The sequence below is a fragment of the Camelus bactrianus genome, chromosome 13 (genome assembly GCF_048773025.1).
Source record: "Camelus bactrianus isolate YW-2024 breed Bactrian camel chromosome 13, ASM4877302v1, whole genome shotgun sequence".
NCBI classification, from domain to species: Eukaryota; Metazoa; Chordata; class Mammalia; order Artiodactyla; family Camelidae; genus Camelus; species Camelus bactrianus.
In genome coordinates, this window is record NC_133551.1 from 52,758,121 (window position 1) to 52,782,756 (window position 24,636).

The window sequence follows — 24,636 nt, forward strand, 5'->3', positions numbered from 1 at the left end:
TTAGGCACATAGGACTTTTCACCTTAGTCACTTCTGCGTGTCCTGGGTTTTGCCCCATGTATCCCAGATACAATGACCACATAAATAAATGTGGTAACAGTCCTAACAAATCTGTAGTTCCAATATTATGTAAGTGAAATTAGCATTAGTTGACCCCAATATGAGTCACCTCCCAAACTGTCTTAGGTATAGCCTCCCTCAAGACTGTTTCACATACTCCCAGTACCGTTAGCTGGCTCCTGCGCCACGCACTCTCCGCCTGCCCGAGTACTGTGACTCCTTGCCTGCTCTGAGAGTGCTGGTCCCCATGGGAGCCAGGTCTGCCCTGGGGTTCGGTCATCTTCCCCTTCTCCTGTCCTTTCTCAGATGGCCTCTCCTCAGGGGACTGACAAGGTCTGGGCACCAGGTCCCTGCTGTGGACTGACTGCAGCTGCTCTGCTTCCCAGGCCTCCCACGCCCCTGGCGGACCGTGCCTTCTCCACCTTCCCCTCCTTTGGCTCCGTGGGCGCGTGGCTGGAGGCCCTGGACCTGGGCCGCTACAAGGACAGCTTCGCTGCTGCCGGCTATGGGAGCCTGGAGGCCGTGGCCGCCATGACTGCCCAGTGAGTCTAAGAAACCCGGGGCCCTGCCCCTGCCTGCCTGGGAGGCCCAGCCTGTCCTGATTGCAGGCCCTTCCCTGTCCAGGCTGGGGGAAGGAGGGCAGAAGCGGGGTGGGGCCAGCTGGGTCTGACCCACCCCTCTTTGCAGGGACCTGGTGAGCCTGGGCATCTCGTCTGCGGAACACCGGGAGGATCTCCTCAGCGGGATCAGTGCCCTGCGGGCCCGGGTTCTCCAAATGCAGGGCCAGGGGGTACAGGTGTGAGTGGCCCCGCCCTTCCTGGCCAGGACCCCAGGGGGGCTCTAGCCCCCTAGCCCTGCCAGGGATCCTGGCAAACTGTGCTCCACTTGTGTGTAAGTGAGCGCTCTCTTCCTCCACTTGGGCCCAGAGCTTGTGCGGGGCCATGGTTCCCCCCATTTCACTGCCTTTTCCTCCCATTTGCCCCAGTCTGAACACCTTGGCTGACTCAGTCCCTCTGGCAAAAAGATTCAAAACCTGGGGAGGACCCCTGAAATTATAGTGGGAGGAAATTCAGGGTCTCAGAGACCAAGGTGGGCAGGGGCAGGGAGGAAGACGTAGCTTTAAATCACCCGGTTCATGCCCCTCGGTCTTCCACACCCACTGGGATCTGGGGCCTACCCCAGTGGGTGCCCCATTTTCCCACAGACCATTGGCCAGCAGCCAGCATGGGCCCCTGATGTGCTGAGCTACTGTTAGACCTCACAGTGGCCACAGCTGCCTGGCAGCCCATTATGACGGGCCACGGGTCCTCAGCTCCCTCGGCTCCAGCTGGGACGTCTGGACCCTGGTCCGGAGGCCCAGGCAGGCAAAGCTGGTGCTGGGTCAGGGGCTGGACCCCACAGGCCCTAGACTCAGGAGCTGATTTCTGCTTCCCCTACCCTTGGGCTGACTGTCTGGGGTGAGTGTGAGGGTCCTGGTGCTCCCGAGGCCCCTCTAGGCCTCCCCTTTGCATTCTTTTTATTAACTCATTGGCCAGGGTATCTGGGAAGAGCACGAGGGGAGGTGTTTTCTCCCTGGGGCCCCAAGAGCTTTGCTCCCGAGGCTTGGGGGTTGGTGAGGATATGACTCTCCAAGATAGAGCTTCTCTCTCTTAACAGGCTGGTCTGACACTCACCGTACAGGTGGGAAAACCAAGGGCCAGAGCTGGCGTTGAACCCTTGTTCCCAGCTCCCTATCCAGGGCTGAGGTTGGCTCTGGAGAGTCCTTAGTCCTGCCTTGTAAAACCAATACTCTTTCCCGGGGCAGCCCAGGAAAGGTAACCCAGCTCCGCCCCCTGCACCACCCAGCCTCCCATGGAGTGCCTCCTCCCTCCAACCTCTGCGGAGCTCTGGCAGAACTGACTGCACTGAGCTGACTCCAGAGGTCCTTATCCAAGAGGGCTTCCCAGAGGCAGGTGTAATGATGAGGCCAGGGTTTTCATAGGACAGCAGAAAGGCAACTAGTTCTGGATAGGGTCACCCCTGACATATGCCTGCTCTGGATTTGGCTGCGTGCGATAGGGGTTGGAAGGAGACCAAAGCTGCAGGAAGGGGTGAATGAGACACAGCCAGTCCTTGGAGGGCTCAGGCAAAGCAGAGAGATGAGTTCAGGTTCCTAGAAGTACTATACGTCCCCCACAGGAGACCTTGGGGCCTGTAGGCTGGTGGGTGGGAGGGGCAGATGGATGCTCTTGATGTGTGTCTATGGAGGGCTGGAAAGGTTCCCTGGCTGGGAGTCTGACGCATACATTGAACAGGGCCTTGGAGGTGGTTGGGGGAGGGCTCTTTCCTGAGGGTCGGTGGAGTTTTCCACAGGCCAAGATGGAGAGCCTAGGATACGAGGAGTCCAAGCAGAGGCACCAGCATGAGAAGGAGCCTGAGGCTGGAAGATGCAGCACATCTTTGGGGAGCACCCAGTTGTGGGGGGATGGTGCCTCCCAGCAGTGCCTTTGGCCTCGCTCTGCCAGCAGGGCAGGAGTCCCTCCACCACGTCCCCCATCTCCTGAGCACCTGCCCCAGCTCAGTGTCCTTGGGGGCACTAGGGGAGGCCGAGATACTGCTTCCACCTTTGACAGGGCTGGAGGGCCCCACGCCAGTGCTCTCCAGGCTCTGCCCCCACTGCCCCCAGGGAAGCCTGGGAAGGACACACCAGCATCCTATCTCAGTGGAGGGAGCCTCATCCCTGTCTCCAGCTACATCATACATCAGTCATGCTCTGAAGGTCAAAGTGCCCTCCCCACGCTGTTCCAGAGTGCCCTGGCTATGTTGGCAGGACTTCGGTGTCCAGGGTAGACCTCCCTTTCACTGAGTGAGGTCCCAGAATCCTGAAGGGTCCCAGGTCTCAGCCCTGCACAGGTGCCGGCGTGATGCGGGCTGATGGCTCCCTGGGAGCCCTCTACAGATCTATTTTTATATGGAACTTATTCACTGGATAGAGAGAGGTGGCCTGCAAGCCCCCAGCACCCCTATCTGAGCCCATCCAGGGAGGGAAGGGGCTGGTTGGGGGGTGGGGGAAGTGGTTCCATTAACTAATTCTGGAGATGTTTTTATATTTCTTGAGTTCTATATGCAGGACAAAGTAATAAAAACTTGTCTGTGATATGGTGCCTCTGTCAGTGACAACTGCGTAACCATTAAGTAATATGTGTGGGAGTGTTTCTGCCCCCCACCCCGTGGGGAGGGGTCTCCAAAGTTTGTGTCTGATATCTCTTTGCATAGAGACAAATTGGACCGTCCCTGCCATGAAAGATCCCTCAGTCTAGCAAGGGACGCATTTAGGAAACATGACAGGACAGTGTGATCAGGGCAACAATAGGAGTGAGCACTGGGTGGCCAGGGAGTGTGGAGAAGGATGCTGCCTCCTCTCAGGAGCAGTAAACCAAGGAAGGCTTCTTGGGGGAGGCAACATTCGGTGGCAGTGCCATTCCCTGAGATGATAGACCACATAAGGAGAGGAGGGGGCAGGCTGAGCAGGATGTGAGGGAAGGTGGGAAATGACAAGTTCGATTTTGGACCGAGATGAAATGTATGCCCCATCTTCAGATATTAGAGAGATTCTGCCTGAAGTAAAGGTTTTCAAATCTTCTGAGGAAAGTAGCTGTTCAAAGACCACCCACCCACCCTTCTCCAACAGCTTCAGCTCCACAACTGTCTAGTCTGAGCAGCACAGCGTGGAGGTGACAGGCAGGCTGAATATCAATTAAAAGCAAACCCACAATTTATTGAAAACAGGTACCTTTCAGTAGCTCTGATTAGAATAAATCTGCTTACAGATATCATTACTCAAACAATATGTACAAAAGTCTCAGGAAAGAGAGAATAAAACAACTTGGAAAGAACACGACTTGAACAGGACTGGATTACTAGAATGGTTATGTAGCAGAATACAACAGAATACAACAAAGAGCCACACACGGAACACGGCGCTCTCAAGCTTGGGGTGGGAACTCAGCTCCCACATTCTTGGACCACGTGCCATGGTTCTTTGGGGCACAGGTGCTGGCTGGAATGCAGCGAGCTTGTTGCCCACATAACAGCCCGCGCCAGGGCAGAGGCCCCTAGGTGAGCTACACCCGCTCCCGTGGTGGACCTAAGAGAGAAGCGCTCTCTGCGAAGTCTACAAACCTGAAGGGACCACTGGACCACGGAGAGCTTAGAGCCCCTCTGCGGCCAGTCATGTAAAAACCCCAGGCTAGTCTAAGCCCTGGATTCCTTTATCCAGATTCCCACTAACTGGAGAGGTAGAGGAGCAAGACAGGGAAACTGCCTCCAAACCAATTTTTGGTCTTTGTTAAACAGGGAAAATAAAAAATACTATTCCACAAGTCAGCCTGAAACAAAACTACTGGTCATGGCGGGTGGAAGAGTCCAGGGCCCCGTCAGTACCCAGCACAGGAGGAAGGAAGGGCTGGGCGAGGGAGGGGGGAGGTGTCCTGCAGGGGTCACTGCTGTGACAGGTCCTGGCCCCGTGTGCAGAGTCCCTCCCAGCTTCCTGGCGCCGCCCTCTCATGGAGCTCACCTCTCTGAGCCTAAAGTTCCCAGCCTCAAGCAAACAGAGCGGAAACACCAGCTGCAGAGGACTCTCTGATGAGGGTGAGCAGGCAGTCTTCCAGAGGACGCGAGGCTCCTCCACGCGGCCCCCACCGGAGCTAGGGTAGGGCAAAGAGGACGTGGAGTTCTAGGAGGCAGGGGGGCAGCTCCGAGAGCAGGAAGGAGAATCCAGCCGGGAGGATGGCAGGAAGTTTGGGCTGCAGGGACGCAGAGGCAGTGTCTTTGTCACCTGGGTTGGGAGGTGTCAGTAGCAAAGTTGTATCTAACTGAGCAAGAACAGTGTCTCCCTGCTTCCTGAATTCTCCAAGAGGAACACTTGTGCTCTGGAACTTCACACTCAAACAATAAGCCCAAAGAGAACAGGTCCCTTGAGGGTCCCAGAAGTGCCCAGTGAAGATCTGTCCTGTCAATTTTGGCTTCTTGGAATGGCAGCCTCATTTGTGAGTCCGAATGCTGCTGCAGATTTGAGCAAGACGGCTCTGAAAGAAAAAGGAGAGAGGTCATTTACAGGAGACGGTGCCAGGCACACTGGCCCAGGGAGCCACTCAGTCTGCTCAGGTAGCACTGGATTTGGGGTCAGGCAGGTCTGAGTGAATCTCAGCCCTCTGTTCTCTATTTGTAACACAAACCAATTAACCTTTCTGAATCTCCACTTCTCACCTGAACAAAGGTGCAAAATAACATCTCAAATGAGCCAGTGAAGGTAGAATTTGAAAACAGTATGCTGTCAGTCCAGTTAATGATGGGTGTCAGCAGGTTTGTGGCTGTGTGTGTGTGATCTCTGCACTGGTCCTGCATTCTGTAGGACAAGTCTGGGAAAGCAGCTCCACCCTTGCCCCCTTCCTGGGATGTACCTTTCACCTCCCCCGCCCCCCTGCAGAGGATGCCACAGCTGTCAAATTTGCACCAAGCGCTCCTGTCCGCCACCGGAGACCATGCCGACGGGACCAGCGAGCCCTGTCTGACCAAAGCCAAGCCGCTTCAACACTTCTTAAGAATTTGAATGAGGACAGTCCACGTTGAACAACAGAGCCAGAGTGGCAAGTGTAGCTACCTAAAGCCACACGCAGAACCAAATTAAGGGAGAGAGAAGCAAGAGCCTTGTGGAGAAGGTTACCTGCTGAGAGGGGGGTGAGGGGCAGGAGAAGTCCCTGCTTGGGCCCTAGAGACGAGCTCTGAGGGAGCGGGCGCACCAGCGCAGGGCCTCACAAACCCGCAGCGCTGGCGGTCCCCCCACTCAGAGGGCCTGGCTGGTCAGCACTTTCTCTGATTCTGTGGGATTCCTTGTAACAAGCCCCTTGCCCTGTTCCTAAACTTCTGTGAAGAAGTTTCAGTTCCTGGGGGTCAATGGCGCCCTAACATACAGGCACTGACTGCCTGAATGAGGCAGAACTTAGGCAGAATTTTGATCCTGTTGTGGAACTTCTATGGCAGGCGCTCCGGGATGGATCAAAACACAACATCAGTTTAGGGACAGAACTGCTGCCAGGCAAGCAGGTTAACAGTCAAAATCCCTTGGCGGAAAGAAGACCACACAGTTGTAAATGTAAAGCACTAGCCCAGACCCAAAAGGCAATCCTAAGAACAGCTAAACCCAGAAGGTGACTGGAGGCATCCTAGTGCGGAGATGAACACAAGACTTACGGAGAGCTTCTTAATGTTTCCCAGCGCCTCTGGATCCAGCTGCGCGATATCAATCCTCTGCAAGTCACTGGCCAATAACCGCATGCTCTGTGTGGAGGGGAAAGGGTTAAACTGGCACGTGTCCCAGGGCAGGAATCTCCACCCAGCAGCCCAGTGTGTCCTGGGGGTCCACCTGATGTCCTGCCCTTGTGGTGGGGGGTGACCAAGCAGACAAGAGGGGGATTAGCCCTAAGGAGACAGTGACTTAGAATTGAGCCAGTGGCTGGATCTGCCAGACATCAGCTTAGAAATGCCCTGCAGACCTCATCTGAGATAAACCATCCCTCCCCCACAAGAGGTGAGGTCAGCAACTTGCTCTGCTCAGCCTGCTTCAGACCCCCTCGAAGGTATACAAGATGGAAGACACAGCTCACACTCCCCTTTCTAGGCTAAACACACACCTCATAGTGCCTTCCTCTGCCCTGCCTTTAGTATCTCCATTACTGCACTCATCTCATGATGTTATGGTTAATTGGGAGCCTATCTTGACTGCTGAACTGCTTCTCAAAGGCAGGAATGTCTTCTATACTTCTTAAAACTGCTACCAGACAGGTGGGCAAATGTGCATGATGAACAAATGGAACCCAGAGCTGGGCAAGGATCTTCCCAGTCTGGAGCTCTAACCTGGGAGGGGAAACTGGGTTCTGAGTCCTACAGAACTGTGGAGATCAGGATCCATGCAACCAGAAGGACTCTGGGTTCTGGAGGAGAAGTGGGTGATGGACAAGAAAGAAAAATGCTGAGTAAGCAGCACACTGTGGCCTGACTTCCCTCTGGAACACTTACCTCTCCGCCTCCCACCGGCACGGTGAGGAAAATCTCTTTGCTGTCGGCAAGAGGGCTGCCATTCAGGGAAATATTGTAAATCCGCTCTCTGGCTGCTGGAGTACGTAGGCCTGGGGTCTTGAAGACCCTAGAAAGTGGGAAAATCTCTGTAAGGATGGCTTGGCAGATTGAATGACACCAGGCGCTATGAGCCCTTCCAAACCCCATCTGGCCTCAAGCAGCAATTTTCAAATCACATTTCTAAGAAGGCGAGTTCTAAATTTAGGGTTAAAAAGCAGTAATGACTACACACAGCTGGAGAGAGGAGGTTGTAATTATCAAACATACATCTAGTGAAGTCAGTTCTTATCCATGTAAATTTTAGGTCCAAAGCTCCATATGGATGCCAGTCATCCATCCATCCATCCATCCATCCATCCATCCATCCACAAGGCCAGAAATAAACTGTGGTTAATGTATGTCCAAGAGCGGATAAGTGCTTCCATCAAGAGGAATTTGCCAGGGTCAAAGGAGGATGATTCAGAGATTACATCATTATATTAATTCCCAAACTGACTTTCTCAAGACCTTTAAAATGTTGCCATCTGTTTTCCCCTAAATGTCCTTTGCTATATGCTCATGGGGAAAAACAAACAGTTAAGGGAGAGTGAGAATTAGAAGTAGAAGGTAAGTCTTTCTCACTCTCCCCACCCCAGATAAGCACTCTCAGCTCCTTATGCATCCTTCTAGACACTTCTGTCAAAAGGGACCATCCAGGACACGCTGTTCTGCCACCTGTTCGGAGATGCTCCTGCTCATGAAGCTCTTTCCCATCAGCACATGCAGATCCACCTACTTTTTAATGGCCATCAGCACTTCCTGTCTAGGTGACTAGCCCTATGGAAGGGATTAATTTACAATACAAGAACATCCTTGTTTATATTAGTCTCCCAAAAGGTGGTGTTAGTTTTCACTCCTATCAAGGGTATGGGAGAGTATCTGCCCATTAAAAAAGAGCTTGATCAGAATCAGAAAAGACCAAAATAGTTATTATCAGCCTCCTATCATCAGAGACAGGCTGGTCTCCTCCCTCATCAGATGAAAAAATCATTTTGTCACTGAAAACAGGTAACCTCCCACTCAGGGGAGAGGCGAACACTGGGAGGCGCAGGTGGCTCCCCTCCTCTGAGAGGGCCTCCTAGTATTTTCTTAAACACCCTTCTTTTGGATGGATGTCGAATGTTGGGCTCCCATCAAAATCCAAGTGAAGTGCTGCTCGCAGTACTCACCTTGAGTCAAACCTGGGTGTCAGGCCCGGAGTTGGTTTCACCATAGACAACTCCAGTCGGCCCACAGCTGGCGTAACAGTGGTACAATGGCTTGACCTACAGGTGAGAAACAGCTATCAGAGGTGAGCCAACTCTCAGGTCCAGTGACAGCAGCTGCAGAGGCAGGTACCGCTTGGAGAGCTCGGACCTGGAGGGACTGTCCTGGGCACCTAACACACATCAACTTGTGCAGCCCTTCCAGCTGCCCTGTGAGAAGCACCACTATCATCCTCATGTCCAGATGCAGAAACCCAGGCAGACTGAGTTAAGTAATTTGCCCCAGATTACACAGCCAATGAGGGCAGAGCCAGAACTCTGAACCCAGGCAGTCAGCCTCCAGAATCTGACTTCTCAATCAAGCTAACAGAACACGAGGGAAGAGACAGCCCCTCAGCAACCTACAGGCCTGTGGCTGGAGCTCTCGTCCTCTGGCCAGGCAGCTACCACAGCCCGGGGAGAAATGGGAGGGGCTCACTCCTTCCCATGCACGCCCCAGTGACTACTTTCCTGAGCTGGCTGAGATGCAGATCCCCTCCCCAACTTCCAGCATAAGCAAGCCAAGTCCATGGCGATTCATGACTTAGCAGGACCAGGAGGATCCTTTCAAGAAACTAACTACATGGAGGTGATAGCCACTTTGTGCCCGACCATGCGGTAGCTCTGTATGTGGACTGTCGGTCAACTGACTAGGCAGTGCTTACTGTGTTTCTGACTCAATCCCCCTGTTTGCATTAAAAAAAAAAAAAAAAGTTGGGGAGGACAGAGAATGTGGGCAGGAAGAACTGGAGGTGGTGTTGGGTAAGCTCATGTCTACAGGCTCCTTCAGCTCGGATCCTCAAGGATCCAACGATGTTAAGCTCTGCTTAAATACGAGTCACAAAAGCCCTTTCATCGCCTGTTTCTACCATGATGAACGTGGCTCTCCAATAAAACCAAAAACATATCTAAATTTGGAAAACCTGTTACCTTTTATTTTTGCTTTTTCCTTGTATGGACTGGGTTCTCTTCTTGGATGGAGGACACCTTTTAACCTGAAGTCACAATCAAATGAAACTGAGGTTACAAAAACCCCTGCAAGGAAAGGTAAGGCAGAGGGGTACCAGCTCTGGGAAAGAAATCTAATACTGAACATCAGAAGGTCTATCTCAGAGAATCCCGTGACTTAAATAATTCAGAACATAACTGAGCAATTGAGAATTTATACTGGCTGAGACTTCAAAATAGAGGATTTCGACCAAGATTAAAAACTTTGACCAAGATTAAAAGTAACACTCTTTTGAACTGAGTGCAGCCTGGTTGGTTCCCCCACCCTGCCCCACCCCCTCATAAAGTGCTGCCGTGAAGGTCACTAAGGGCATTGGGGTGCCCAGTCCAAGGAACCCTCAGCAAGTCCTCACCCTTGCTGAGTCCTCGGAGCTGCCTGCCAAGAATCACTCCTTACCTTCGGACAGTCCTCCCTTGTCTTCCAAGATCAACCCGCCTCCCCCACTTCCCTGGCTGGCCCTCTGCAGTCTGCCTCTCGAGCTGCTCTTTCTCCCTTCCCTCCCAGTGTCCATTCTCAGCCTCCCCCTCCACACTCTCCCTGCACAACCTTGACTCCCACACTGGTACAACCACCTAAAGATCTGGGAGTCGGTGTCTCTCAATCTCTTGCTTCTCCCCGAGCGCCAGGCTGAGACTTCTGTCTGGGCTGGACACCCTGGGGAAGTAGTAAACACTCAGCATATCAAATGACTGACACATGAACTGCTCCCCTTTGCCCTAACCCTCCTGTACCCCCACATCCCATCAGATGGCAGTTGCCTGAGCTAGAAGCTACTCAGTTGCCTCTGGTCCCTCCTTTCCTCCAGCAATCTTGCCCACTCTTCCTTGTAAACTTATTCCGAAGCCATTCCTTTTCTTTCTATACAGTTAGTGTTTCAGTTCAAGAATTCAAGCAGCCTCACAACTGGTTTCCTTGTCTCTAGCTTTTCCCCCTCCTGTTTATCCTGAATACCGTTCTGAAATACCAATCTGGTCATGTCACTTACCATGACCTACTTCATGAAATTGCAACTTCCAAGCTGGGTGCACAAGGCTATTCATTATCTGGCCCCTGCTCTCCCCAGATTACCCTCATAGCTTATGTCCCAGCCATACTGAACTGCTTCCTGTTCCTTAAACGGGCACGTTCATACCTCTTCCTGGAATGCCCTTCCCTTTCTTCTCCAGCTGGTGAAATCTCTCTCACTGTGTCCTACGGGGGGTTGGTAGGATTTAATCGCTTCCTTTTCTACATTCCCTGCACTTTGTACACGCTTCTGTTACTGCTTTTGCTGTCAGCCATTTAAGTGGGATCTTCTCTACTAAACTGTGAGTTCGTGGGGCAGGGGGCAGGGGAGAGCACACAACAACACTGTGTTTTAAGTGTTTCCTCTTCTCCTGACAGCCTCCAGCCCTGAAGCTGAGTGCCTACTTACTCGTGCAGTTTGAGGATTCTTATTTTTACTTTCTTCCTCCTCTTCTTCCATTATCATGTCATCCACTTGCATTACCTTTCGTGCTATAAGAAAGTTTTAACAGAGTGATTTTCTCATGAGAACAAACTTGTATGCATTCAACATTTCTTATAGGAAATAAAACTTAGGCAATCTTAGGCTCTAATCAAGAAATAGATGTAATATAAAGCTGACCTCAAAAAAGAGGGTTTAGACAAAGGAAACTAACAAGAGTGGTTAAGAAGCCCCGTGTAATGCCTTGTATGGGCAGCCCAGTATTCTGGTTAAGAGCACAGACCCTGGAGTCAGACGGCCTTGAGCCTGAGGCCTGGCACTGCCACTCACTAGGTCACATGGCTTTCGTGGTGATGCCTCACTTTACCTCATTTATAAAAGGGAAGAGTCACTTTATAGGGATATTATGAGACCTAGAATGTATGCTCCATAAAAACAGGGTCTTTGTTATTTATTCCTGTATCCCCAAACCTAGAATTGTGCTTACAAGTGTTTATTAAGTATTTATAGGATGGATGAATGTTAAGTCCTTTGGATGGTACTTGAACACACATTATAATAAGTATTACTACTTATTACAACTGTCATCTTAGGAGGAAGAGGAATTTGAGGGATGTTTAAGATGGATAATTCCAGAGGAGATAATACCAATTTTTAATATTTAAGGGGTTGTCATAGAGAAGACAGCTCTATGGGACCCCAAAGGGCAGGACCATATTAATATGGAGAAAGCACAAGGAACTTTTGATTCAAAATTAGAACAAATGTTCTAACCACCACAGTGATAAAAGGTGGAGTGTCTCATTGCAAAATATGTACAACCATGGGCTAGAAAATCCCAAGCAGGGATTCAACAGAGAAATTCCATAGAGAAATTTAACTGTGAGAGGAGAGATTAGACTAAATGACTTTTAAGCTTTTTTTCCCCCTAAACTGACACAAGTAAGAATATAAGTGTGTGTGTGTATATATATATATTATATATTTTTTTTTTTTTGATAGCTTACAATGTAACTGAAGTCCAGTGGTCAAGACAGCACAAAACCCATTTCTATTGTTGTTTGGCATGGGTCCTAGTGTGTTCAGGTCCCATTGGCGAAATCAGAACCCCCACCCCAGCCTGCGTCCACCAAGTCAGAAAAAAAAACTGGAAATCAGAAAGCAAGCTGGAATAAGACCTGGATGGTGTTTCTGGCCCTGCCTGGTGGAGAAGGTGCCTGGTGGGCCAGCCCTGGAATTGAGGCCTCGGGTCAGGTCCATTCTCACAAAAGTTGGAATGCATTGAGCTACCAGAGCTTGATGACAGCGACATCAGGTCCATAAGAGAGCCCATCCTGGCCTGAGCCTACGCTCACTAATTACAGCCTGGCTTCCCCAAAACTTTCCTTGTAGGACAGTGTTTCTCAGAGTGTGGGGCGTGTACGTGGGAGAATTTTACATGGATGGATCACTGAACTGAGTAACATGGAACTATGTGCTGAGAAAGCTGGTCCTTTCACAGCTGTCTCAGGGAGAGTCTCAGCTGGTCCTACCACGTCTTGTAACACCTCTCTAAAGCTTGCTCATCTCTCTAACTCAGGGAAGCAGGCAGGCAACAATGTTTGGTTTCCAGCAGTTTCCCATCCCCCAGTTTCACTTTAGCTCACACACTGGTCTGCAGAGTTTCATTAGTTATCAGTCCCACATACAATTAACTGAATACAGAGGCCAAAATAAAATTTCTGGATTTACAAGACTGAGGAGCAGACACTAGAAGGAAGAGTCTCCTCCAATGAGGCCTCCCTAAGCAGCTGGCCAACAACCCTGGCCTCAGCTCTCTCAGTTCAACAAGTGGTTTTGAAAAGTACTCACTTCTAGCAGATTTCAGGGGTGTCTGAATAGCTTCTGCTGTTAGTTTGTTTATTTCTGTGATATCCAGGTCAGCCTGTGACAAACACAGCCACAAAACATTAGTTATATGCCATCAAATACAAGGAACAATATTTTAAGATTAAAAACAATTCTTTGATACATATAAAAGATTATTACATGTTCGTTGTAACACAATATAATGAACTCTCATAAGCCTACCAGTCAACCCAAGGCCTAAAACATTGCCAATAACGTGCCTCTAGCTATGTTTTTTTCCCTGTTCTTATTTCTTTTCTCTCCCCATAAGGTAACCAGTCTCCTAACTCTGTCATTCTCCAGAGATAACCACTACCATTCCATTTTCTTAAAACAAGGTTGAGTATATGTGTGTGTGTATGTATTTCTCCAAAAATGTTTATGTGCTTAGACAGTATTTAACTTGATTTTGTTCTTGACCATTCTTTGTGGTTGCAGTTAATTTGTTTTCACTGCTATATAAAGTCTCACTCTGTGACTCTATCACAATGGATTTGCCCAATCTCCTGTTTACAGTCTTTTGCTATTACAAACGCTACTACTTTAGCGAGAGGAGGGTGTAGCTCAGTGGTAGAGTGCATGCTTAGCATGCACCAGGTCCTAGGTTCAGTCCCCAGTACTACCTCAAAAAATAAATAAATAAACCTAATTACTACCCCCCCCAAAAAGAAACAATGCTGTACTTGATTTAATATAAGATGGAACAGACACTGGCTACCAAACATCTGGCCAGTGTGTCTGAGGAACTGCATATTTTATTTTATTAATTTAAATAGCTACATGTGGCTGGTGGCTATTGTAACAGGCAGTACAGATCTACCAACTCTTTATTCTGCCTCCCCATCCTACAGCCTTCAGTCCTGGTACTCATACTGGGAGGAAGGAGGCGCGATGGGATGGGGAATCCAGAGAGTCCCAAGCAAGAGGAGAGCTTCTACAGTATGAAAGGATAAAGCAACAGGCCCTTTGTTATGTAGCAGGCCAGATCACCTGTCATGACCTAGAGACTTAAAGGAACCTGGACTTTGTACTTTCCCTGAAGAAGTCAGGGCAAATTGCTGCAAGAAACCTGCCAAAAGCAGAACTGCCTCCCTTTTTAGGGCTCAAAACTATTTGTCCTTCCTGTACTCAATATTTGACAACTGTAATTTTTTCATTTGACATAGATGATGTCCCCCATGGAACATCTTCCACAGTTTGCACCCACTGATTAAATTTTGTGGCCAGACTGAACTTAAAAACTAATCCACAGTTTAAAAACAGGACAAGTCACTTACTGTTGCTGCCTCTTCCAGGGCCCGCTTGTTTCCTCCGAGGGCTTTGAAAAGAATATTTTGTTTAGTTACTATCAGATTTTAATAATAAACCAATCTTCCCTAATACAATCAGTTATCACTCTAAAACTGGACCAGATTACGCCCTTGGCTCAACATTCAAGAAATTTTACAATCTACTCAAATCTTTCTCCAACCTCGACCCATTCCTCTCATGCCCTCTTCTAGGTTCCACCACACCAAAGTTCCTGTTATTTCCAAAGTGTGTCACTGTCTCTCATGACTCAGTGCCCTGGTACTTATTTCCTCTGCACAAAATACTCCTCTGCACCCAATGCATTTCTAATTAATCCTTCAAAACTCAGCTCGAACCCCAAACTCTGCTTATTTTTCTCTCACACAGATTGCTGCAATGTGCTGAACGGGTTGCTCACTCTCATCACACCCAACAAATGATTCAAAGCTGTTGAAGTGCCCACCCAGACATTGAACTGAATTGCTTGGTGACAGAGATAATATCCATAGCTTCTGGCCAAAATATGTCATACAGCAGGTATGTAGTAAATGTGTGTTGAATGATGAGATATTTGTAAGATTTAAACGTAGAATAAAAACTTAGGTTAGATCCTCCTGCTGGAAATACTAATAGTATCCTGTATAACAGTTAAGAACTCAGGCTCTGGAACCAGAATGCCTGGGTTCAAGTAGATTCTGACACTAATGAACTTATAAGACCTTGATAATCTTGTCATCTATAAAACAGGAATAATATTAATAATTAACACGGTTCTTATGATAAAATTAGTTAATATATGTAAAACACTTGGTACAACGCTTGTCTGGCAGAGGAAGCACTATATAAACGTGCTTACTGACCACTACTCTATTCTCTTTCGTAGTACTTATAGTTTTAATTATACAATCACGTCCAAATACTTCACATGATCCTTCTCTACTAAATTCTAAGTTCCTGGGGCAAGGACAATGTCTGTTTTATTTCCCAGTGCATCTTTAGCACCTAGCATTGTGATTAACATAGGTTCAATGAACATTTGCAGAAATGCACAAATAAATTAATAAGTAAAAGGGAAAGTCAAAAGGGTCATTATATGTCTACTATGTGAGTAGAACATGCATTTTCTATTCAGGAAGGAGACTACACACTGAGTAATTAGCAATAAGGCAAATAGTCACAGAAAAGGTAACGCAGCAGAAAGGACAGTCTCTTGCATTTCCTTGGACATTTATCAAAGGAGTGGGGAAAAGGCTGGGATTTTCCTCTTGCCAGGAAGATTCCTGAGTCCTTGCACTTTGCAATTTCATTTGTCCATTTTTAAATTGGCAATTCCCATAAGCTGCAGAAAGAGCTTCTTGAGGTTATCCTTCTGTCTGAGCTCTGGTAATAAACCAAGTTATTCATTCATTCTTTTTTTTTAACGGTTGGATAAAAAAATTAAAGAAAAAAAGTACTTCCTGACACAAGAAATCAATGTGAAATTCACATTTCAGTGTGCACATAAGTAAATTTTTTTTGGAATACAGCCACGCCCATTTATTACAGCTGTTTTAGAACTGTACACAGCAAAGCTGAGTAGTTGCAACAGAGAACCCTCTGGCCCACAAAGCCTACAATATTTACTATCTGGTCCTTTAGAGAAAACAGTTGCCTACTGCAGAGGCGGATAAAGGTAAGAGCTATGGAAAAAAATAAAGCAGGGAGGTGAGACAGAGAGCGGAGGTAAGGGGGAGGGCTACAATTTCCTATAGCGACCATGGAGAACCAACTAAGAAGATGAAGGCTGTCATGGTAACCACAGAGGGGCTCCGGGCCCAGGCCTGGGGAAGCTCTAGCAGCTCTTACCAAAGTAGTCGAGCCAGTTCATCTCGCGCAGCGCCTTGGGGAGTCGCAGGATCTCGATGTTGTACAGGTTATCCATCTCCTTGAGGAGGTTCTGCCTGTCTGACTGAATTTGCTTGGATCGTATTTGCACTGAGAGAGGGCAGAGCGGACAGGACACAGGTCACCCGGCAGCAAATGGGGCCTAGAATCCGTGCTGCCTGAGCCCCAACTCGCCGCCAGCACTCAGTGATTGTCCCAGATGCCCGCGACGAGGCGGGCTCCGCCCCTTACCTTCACGATCGAAGTCCTTAAGAAAGGAGGCGAGCTTTCGGCTCCGTAGCGAGTTGGTCTTGGCTCCCCGACTGCCGCCCTTCCTAGCCGGAGCCATGGCGCTTCGATGAAGGCTGCGGGGAGCGGGGTGCCGAGCCACCAGACGTCAGTGGCAGAGATGGGGAGGGATAAGGGTCCGCGAAGGGGCGGGAGAGGGCGGAGGGCACCCAAGGGGGTTTAGAGGGGGACCCCTGCCCTTCAGGGCCTGGGCTTAAAGGATTCGCGAGGCACCCACCTGTGTGTCCCGAAACAGGGGCTGAGAAACACCAGGCGGCTTCAGGGGAGAGGGAGCGGCTCTGGGACTAACCGGACGTGCGACCGCCTCCACCAAATTCAAACTGCCACAGGCTGACCAGTGAGAAGCCGCCGTCTTAGGAGAGTCCCACGATAACCAATCACAGGGAAGCTCCGCGATCCGGCCGCCAGTCCTCACGTAGACTACAGCACCCAGAAGGCATTGCGGTTTGACGACATATTTTCGCGACTTAGTAGCAACGTTGGGGCATGCGCAGATAGGTGGCGGGGGGCATGTTGGCGGCTCTGGAAGGGCCTGAAGCATTGATTGCTTTAGCTTTAAGTTTTCCCTCTGGTTTAGGGAAAGTGACCCGCAGCCTCAAGGAGAGAAGAGAAGATTCTAGCTTCGGAAGCACGGGTCGGCCTGGGGAAGCTGCAGTTTAAAACAGGAGACCGCTCTAGCCCGGACGAACCTCCGAGGGATACTTAGGAAACCCTTCCCGAGGTGGGAAGCAGGGGCCCTGCCTTCCAGAAGCCCTTCTAAAGGTAAGACAACGCCTCGCGCTAGGAACTCCTGTCGGGAGGGATAGACGGCCCTACCCGGAGAAACCCTGGTTTAGCTGCACCTCACCTGAGAACAGAAATAACTCCCACCCTTGACCCGGTACTTCCCCTGCCTACTTGGGACCCTAATGCTGGATTTTTGTTTTTTCTTTCTGGTTTTGTTTTGTTTTCCTAACAGAAGATGACTCAAGACGGGCCCTTGTTTGCTGTGCAGGAGGCCCTGAGGAAGTGCTTTCCCGTGGTGGAGGAGCAGCAGGGCCTGTGGCAGAGCACTCTTAGGGATTGCCCACCCCTCCTGACCTCCCTCAGCAACTTGGCAGAGCAGCTGCAGGCAGCACAGAATCTGCGATTTGAGGATGTGCCGTCACTGCGGGCTTTCCCAGACTTAAAGGAGCGGCTGAAACGCAAGCAGCTGGCGGCTGGTGACATTGTCCTGGACAAGTTATGGGAGAGGCTGTAAGAGGCTCAGTGACGCTCGTTCTTGGTGGAAAGATTCTTTTTTTTCTTTTTAGTATAGATAGATTTATTTGGAGAGACACGTACTCCGTAGAGTGCAAGCTGTTTCAGAAGGCAAGAGAAAGGCCACGAGGTGTGGGGGTTGGGTGCTCAGGTTAAATTAAAATTAGATACACACTCCATAGACAGAGGTAGGCCATATTTCTCAGAAGGGAGAGCTTCTTGGAGGAAAGATTTTTTTAAACGGTGTTTAGTAAGCTCGGATCAGTCAGAAGGGTGTTTTTCTCCTTACTTGAGAGTATGGTACTTGGGAGTCTGAGCCATAACTCCTTTCCACTTATTGCAATGGGACCTCTGTCAAAAAGCCATTTTCTGGCATTTCCCTTGTTAGGCCAGGCATGGCAGTCGTGGACTTGGTAAAAGTTACCAAAGCAGAATGGAAGAGCAATGGAGAAAACTTATTAACCCTCGTTTACAGTTTTTCTTTCATAAAAAGCAGCATGAAGCTATAGGTGCCAGAGCTAAGGGTTTTACACATATTATCTCATAAAATATTTTCAACACCTCTGTGACTTAACCTCACTTAATCCCATTCTTCAGGTGAGGAAACTAAGGCTCAAGCAGATTGCCTATGGTCACACAGTTAATAAATAGGAAAGCTGGGATTCTAACGCAAATGTGTCTGACACCAAGGCCAGAGCTCTTAACCACCACTTTGTTCCGCTGTACATTGGTGTCTTTGTGCCAGGAGCAGCACCTCTCTGGGGTCTTATCATGCCTACTGTTAGGCTCTCTAGCTTAGAGTTATAGGTATTTGAGGATAGAAAAGAGACAGGGCATATATAGTCTCTCCTTGACCAGGATAAAAGAAGGTCCTAGTGTATAGAGTCTGTTTCATAGACTAATAGAAAACTGTCAAAGATGAGGGCCTTCTTTGTATTCATTTGTACAAAAAACACTCATTAAACATCTATGGGATGCCAAGCACGGGTGCTGGGAATACTACAGTGAACCAGACTTAGTTCCTTAGTTGAGTAGAAGAGATTGTCAATTAAATTATGTCATGGAATGTTCTAAGATAGTGAACTTTTGTTGCAGTTGATTAGCCACTTGTGTGTGGGTATTGGGCTGTCATTTTCAGTCTGTTTTTAAATTGTGAGTCACAGTCATTTTTGAAAGCTGCAATTCTATGCTTGGGAATGCCTTGCCCTTTGGGACATTGTAGCCTTCATCTTGGTGGCTGGGCCCCTTCGAGTTACCAGTGGAATAATAACAATTTCCCATAGCCAGGCACTTCCCTAAGCACTTAATATGCATTACTGCATTTAATCATCACAAAGTCCTGTTCATTCATTCATTCATTCATTCATCAGACAAGTGTTTGTTGTCCTGTGCCAGTCTCGATGTTCCAGGTACTCAGGATGCACAGTGAATAAAATTTAGAGACCATTTTTATCTGTGATTGAGGATGAGTAACTTCCTTAAAATCCACAGTAGTCTTTGTGCATCAAGAGCCCAAACTTTACCCATTCAAGAATTCACTTAGATGAGGCGAAGTGGCATGTGAAGAGTACTGTTCTGATGCATCAGTTGCCTCTTGCTAATTCCCTTTCACGTACATGGCAAGGGACTGTGTGAGCATCTTCTCTTCTTGTATGGCTTTATGGCAGCCCCAGAAATGCCGCTTGGTCTTTACTTTCTTTGGCAGCTGGGCTCATCACACAGCTTTGAGAGCCATTTATTTCAGCCTTCCCCTCTTTAAGTCAGTTCTTAATTCTTGAGCCACCCCTACCTCCAAGGCACCACCACCAATATCCCTAGAGCAGTGGGTCTCATTTGGAAGCAGTTTTCTCCATTGGGACGTCTGGCCACTTCTGTAGACATTACTGATTGTCACTACTTGGGAGAAGGGTGGGGACATGTCATCAAGTGGGTAGAGACCAGGGATGCTGCTGGACATCTTACAACCCAGAAGGCAGCCCTCCACCACAGAGAATCTGGTCCAAAATGTCCATAGTGCTGAGGGTGAGGGACCCCGCCTTAGGTCTTTCTCATGATATTGCCTAAATCCGACTCTTTACTGCAGAGACGCCCTCCTCAAGGTGCGTGATGTGGTCAGCAGCCACGTGGAACGCGTGCTTCAGATCTACGAGCAGCATGCAGACGCCCTCGGCGTGGACGCTGTCCTGCAGGCTTCAGCCACGAGCCCCTCCGTGGCTGAAATGTTGGAGTGGTTGCAAGATATCGAGAGACATTATCGAAATTCGTATCCTTTGCAAACATTTCAGGTCGTCCCAGAGCTATTCCAGGAAGTCTTTTTAATTTCAGTTTTCACAAAATATATAGTATGGGTCATTTCTCTTTGGTTCCTGAACTTGGATTCTTCCTGCATTCCTTTGTACAGTCATTCCTCAACTCATTTATTGAGTAGCTGCTATTTGCCAGGCATTGTTCTAGGTGCTAGGAGATGGGCGTTAGAAAAAGGAAGATGTATAGAATATCAGGTGATGATTAATGCCATGCAGGAAAACAAAGCGTGGAGTGGGGAAAGTAAGAGGTGAAGGGTGCGCTTGTGATTTTAAATAGGGTGGGCAGGGCAGGCCTTGGTGAGAAAGTGGTATTTGAGAAAAGACCTGAAAAGGGTGAGGGAGAGAACCGTGTGTTTATTTGAGGGAAGATTGTCCCAGGCAGAAGAAACACCAAGGGCAAAGGCCCTGATGTGAGAGTGAGCCCTGTATGTTCAGGAAATAGCAGGGCGGGGAGTGGGGTGTCTAACAGGAGATGCGGTCAGACAGACGGGGCTAGACCTGGTAGGGCCTCTGAGGTCTTTGAAAGGATTTTAGCTTTTACTCTGAGTGAGATGGAAAGCTATAGGAGGTTCCGAGTAGAGGAGTAACCTGGACAGACCTGTTTTCCGTAGAATCGCCCAGCTGTGTTCTGAGGGAAGATTTGCGTGGATGCAGAAAGGCCCGTTAGTTGGAGTCCTCTCACCTTCTTCTATGTTTCTTGCCTGATACCCACATCCTTCCTCTGGCTGAGGTTTCTGCCTTCGTTTGAATCACTCCCAAACCCAGCCTTTACTCTTGCCCCTCTTCTTGATTTTCCGTTTACTGCAGGTGCCGCCAACTGGAACCTCACAGAATTGCAAGCGCAGATGGAGAACTGAACTCTGTCCAACCCTTGCCTTCAGCTCCCTTTTCCTTCACTTGTAGAGTCAACCCCGTTTAATCACTTAGCCTGGAAATTGAAGCAGCAGCTTCCCCATTTCCCACTCTGTTTTCTTTTTAAATTGCAACAGTGGCAGCAGCAGCAGTGGTGGCAACAGCAGTGTTGGCAGTGGGAGCAGTTGCTGTGGCCAGCATCACTGGGCGCTTGTCACATGCAGGTGGGTGCTTGTCACGTGCCAGGTGCTGTTCTGAGAACGTTTGCAAGGTCATCTGTCATGTCCTTCCATTCTGTCTCCCTGATGCTTCTTGAATTTTCCTTCTCTGTCCCCACTGCTTCGCCCATGGTTTCTTACCTCTCACTTGGATCCTTTATCACATGTTTTTCGGTCTCTGGCTTCTTTCCCTCTAAGCCACCCCTAGTTAGTGGCCACACTCCAGAGATCTCTTCAGGAAGTGTCGTTCTGATCCTGTTGCTTGTACAGGAGTTTTCAGTAGCTTCTGTTGCTCCAAGGGTGAAAAGTGCAGGACCCCACCTTGGTCTTTGTGTTCCTGTCCCAGCTGCCCTCCCGGCTGCCTTTCCTATTACTCCACGTCATTCCATGCCAGTCACGCTGGAAGATGTACTGTCCCTGAATCCCTGAATCCATTCATGCTTCCCCACTTCTGGGCCTTGGCTTCAGCTCGTCCTACCAGCTGGAATCTCTGCTGTCCTCTAAAGGGGATGAATTCATCCTCAGCTTCACTGAGCTTTATCTTTCCTGTCATTTAGAATCTTGCTTTTCAGTTTCTGGGTTTTTCCTCACTACGGTGAGATCCCAGATGGCAGTGGCAGTGTTTCCGCCCTTTACCCCGCAGCCTGGGGCCACGTGTGTAAAGAGGGGCTCAGTAAAGATCTGTAGCGCAGGCGAGTCCTGCCCACCCGGTGAGTGTAGTGCGAGCTGCTCTTTCATGTTTCTAGCTCCCCAGAGCTCTCTCCAGAGTGTTTTCCACCTTCAGTGTATTTCACTTTCTTTTTGAAGACCTTCCTTAACTCCCAGGAAGGTACCTGAAGAGGAAGTACCTCCTGTCCTCGATCGAGTGGGGAGACTTGGGAAACATCCGAGCTTTGCCCACAGCCTGGGACCGAATTTCAGAAGACGAACACCCAGACCTTGTACGAGGTACTGGTTTGTACTCAGTCCTTCGTGTCTCCTCCCCTCCTTTCTTTCTGTGCCTCGCCTCTCTGGAAGCGGATAGAGACGCCCTCACAGTGCCTCTGTATCTTCTGTAACTCTGATGGTTCGTGCTTTCTGGTGAGGTGGTGTGCCACGTGTTTTTTCTCTTCATGTTCCAGATATCCTATTGAATGTTTCTTTCTTCCTGGAAGAGTGAAGAAGCTGTGTGTTTCTCTGGAGACCAGGGGACACAGTTGAAGACCGACATTGCTGTACTCTGGTATTTCTAAAGATGTGTTAGCATCGCAACCTGACTCACTGGAAGTATCAGTGCCTCGAGCCGGAGGACGCGCTTTTGGGAGGATTGTGCTAGATGTTTCTGATGTTGGGGCTTCTTCATACAGCTCATGGCTGAGGGTGCATGGTCTCCCCTTGCCCTTTCCTAAGGCTCAGGGAAGTGGACAGAGGCAAAGAGGCTGCAGGAAAGGTGGTGCGGTAGAACTCTGAGGGCAGAAGCAACAGCCACAGAAGTGGTAAGGAAGGAAAGGACAGGGTGGGGGTGGAGAGTGGCCCTGCCCTCGGCACCATCCAGAGCTCTGCGCCTCTTTGACACCAGGTCCTGGTTTCGTGTATTTGTGTTGACACCTGACTGTTTGACAAAAGAGAAAGTGGCTTTGATGATTCAAGGAAGTAGAGGTGATGTTGATGGAAAACAGTAATTGTCCTCCAACTGAAACGTTCCTTATCAAGACAATTCCAGTTTCCAGAGCCTGCCACCAGGGGGAGGTGGTGCTGCATGAATTACTCTGAATGCTTTGTCTTTGGAGGGGTTCCCCTATTGCTCTTGCTACCTAGGAGTAAGTAACTACGGATAGTGGGACTCCTAAAATAACAGGGGTTCTTTTTATTTTAACCAAAGCTAGCAACTGACTTGCCACAGTCCTCTGATCTGGTAGTAGCTGCATGGGCCAGAGAAGGAACACCAGCCCAGAGTCGCATGATCAGGGTTGTGTTTCTGAGGCCCAGTGCCTTTACGTGTGAGGTGGTCATGCACAGGCCAGACCTGCCAACTTCCTAGACCGATGTAAAAATATGGATCATTGGATGTGAAGGGGCTTAAAAGAATATAGATATTTTCAAAATGAAAATGACTTATTTTTATTACAAAAATGATATGTGCTTTTTAAGAAAATTGTAGAAAACATTTAAAATGTAGAAAAGTATAAAACAAGGTCCACCAGAGATATTTTGATATGTATCTTTTCAACGTCCATATTCACAATTTTTTTAACAAAAAAATAAGGTATCATTGTCTATTATTTAAGTTGTCTTTTTTAAAAAAACCCTTAATATAGTTGGCCAGTTTTTCATATTTGTGAATATAGCTCAATGCCATTATGTACCATTTTATATATTATATACCATTATATGCATGTATTATGTCTTATATTTTACATGTATTTTCCCAAAACTTCATGTTTTTCTACCTTAAGGATAATACATTCTGACTGTGAAAAATTGAACTATTACAGAAAGTGAAAATGCACATTATCCACCTACTGGATAGCTGTTTTTAATAATGTGTATATTCTTCCAGGAATTTTTTTTTATCAATTCTATCACATACATAAGAGTTGTAAATAGAACTTAACTTAAGACATTTGGGGATGGGGAGGAAAATAGCTCAGTGGTAGAGTGCATGCTTAGCATGGACTAAAAAAAAGTAAGAACTTTAAAAAAAGACATTTCAGTATCAGGTCTTATGATGTGTTCTGGGGAGAGAGGTGGAGTGCCCTAGAAAGCCTTATAGTCCAACCAGTGTTTCTCAAACTTGAATGTGCATATAAATCACTGGTATCTTGTTAAAATTTAGATTCTGATTCTGTAGGTCTGGGGTGTGGCCCTGGACTCTGCATTTCTGATGAGGTCCCAGCTGATGGTGATGATCCAAGGACCAGACTTTAAGTTGAACAGATGTAATACAATAATAGAAGTATTTGAAATAACAGAATTCCGTGGGAGTATAGAGGTGACAACTGCTTGTGGGACTACTTCATGGTGACATTGACATGTGAGTCAGGCCTCAAGACTGATTTTTCTTGGACTCCGGGAGGAGTGCAGGGCGCTGAATGCACAGAGACAGTCTATGCAAAGGCAGTGTTCGGCAAGGAATGGAAAGCTTGTACCCCTAGAACTGGGACAGACTGAGTAGTAATAGTTCAGTCTAGCAGGTCGCCAGAGCTCATAGGCGGACAGAAGTGTGGCAGGAATTGGGTCTGTGCGGGTGGACTGGAATGAATTTGTGAAGAGCCCTGAATGCCTGGCTCAGGAGTATGTATTTTGTTCTGTAAATGGGAGTTGCTTGTTGGTGTGTGCATCTGTGTGAGTATGATAAAGAGCTTTTTAAACTTCCCTCATTGAAACAAGTAATCATACTGTAAATTGATTTAAGTGTGTTTATGGTGCTAAGTAATAACTATGTATTATTGAAGTATAATTGTTCCTTCTTAGCTTCTCTTCTATTAAATTGCTATCCTTCTAATTGTTCTGTTTAAATTTAAAATTAGTTTGGTTTATTTTTTGAAGAAGTGGTACATTCACACTATACCAGATTCAAAGGGCACAAGTGTATATTCAGTGAAAAGTTCACCCCTACCATGTTACTCAGTTCCCCTCCTTGGAGGCAGCTAGTGTTAAATGTTTCCAGTGTGTCCTTCTAAAAATGTTCTTTGCCTGTATAAGTCCTGGGGTGGGTGTCCTCTGTGATAGCCCCAGTGATGCCAGCGATCCACACCCTTGTATACTCCCCTGCCCT

General features: G+C 48.3%; 3 protein-coding genes across 4 annotated transcripts in view; 2 read left to right on the plus strand and 1 right to left on the minus strand.

The window, feature by feature from the left end:
- The window catches only part of EPHA10 (EPH receptor A10), a 38,898-nt gene extending 35,702 nt beyond the window's left edge, over positions 1-3,196 (plus strand). The window contains exons 16-17 of the mRNA XM_074376799.1: positions 447-602; positions 748-3,196. Coding sequence (XP_074232900.1) covers positions 447-602; positions 748-862 — 271 coding nt within the window. The 3' untranslated portion in view covers positions 863-3,196. The remainder of the gene's footprint in view (positions 1-446; positions 603-747) is intronic.
- Positions 3,197-3,796: 600 nt separating this feature from the next.
- Positions 3,797-16,613, minus strand: CDCA8 (cell division cycle associated 8). Its single transcript, XM_010959865.3, has 11 exons — positions 16,482-16,613; positions 16,208-16,320; positions 15,938-16,066; positions 14,080-14,120; positions 12,767-12,839; positions 10,883-10,965; positions 9,390-9,454; positions 8,385-8,480; positions 7,117-7,243; positions 6,292-6,378; positions 3,797-5,126 (listed from the first exon to the last, which is right to left on the minus strand). The coding sequence occupies exons 2-11, from the start codon at positions 16,302-16,304 to the stop codon at positions 5,082-5,084; spliced, it is 843 nt and encodes a 280-aa protein (XP_010958167.2). The 5' UTR covers positions 16,305-16,320; positions 16,482-16,613; the 3' UTR covers positions 3,797-5,081.
- A 136-nt stretch (positions 16,614-16,749) lies between these two features.
- On the plus strand, positions 16,750-24,377 carry AIRIM (AFG2 interacting ribosome maturation factor). 2 transcript variants are annotated; one of them, XM_010959867.3, is made up of 5 exons: positions 16,750-17,026; positions 17,223-17,500; positions 19,587-19,766; positions 21,709-21,827; positions 22,001-24,377. In XM_010959867.3, the coding sequence occupies exons 2-5, from the start codon at positions 17,226-17,228 to the stop codon at positions 22,036-22,038; spliced, it is 612 nt and encodes a 203-aa protein (XP_010958169.1). In that variant the 5' UTR covers positions 16,750-17,026; positions 17,223-17,225; the 3' UTR covers positions 22,039-24,377. The 2 variants fall into 2 exon arrangements, with proteins under 2 accessions (XP_010958169.1, XP_045376276.1); XM_045520320.2 differs by lacking the exon at positions 16,750-17,026 and having other exon boundaries at positions 17,225-17,500; positions 21,705-21,827.
- The last annotated feature ends 259 nt before the right edge of the window (positions 24,378-24,636 follow it).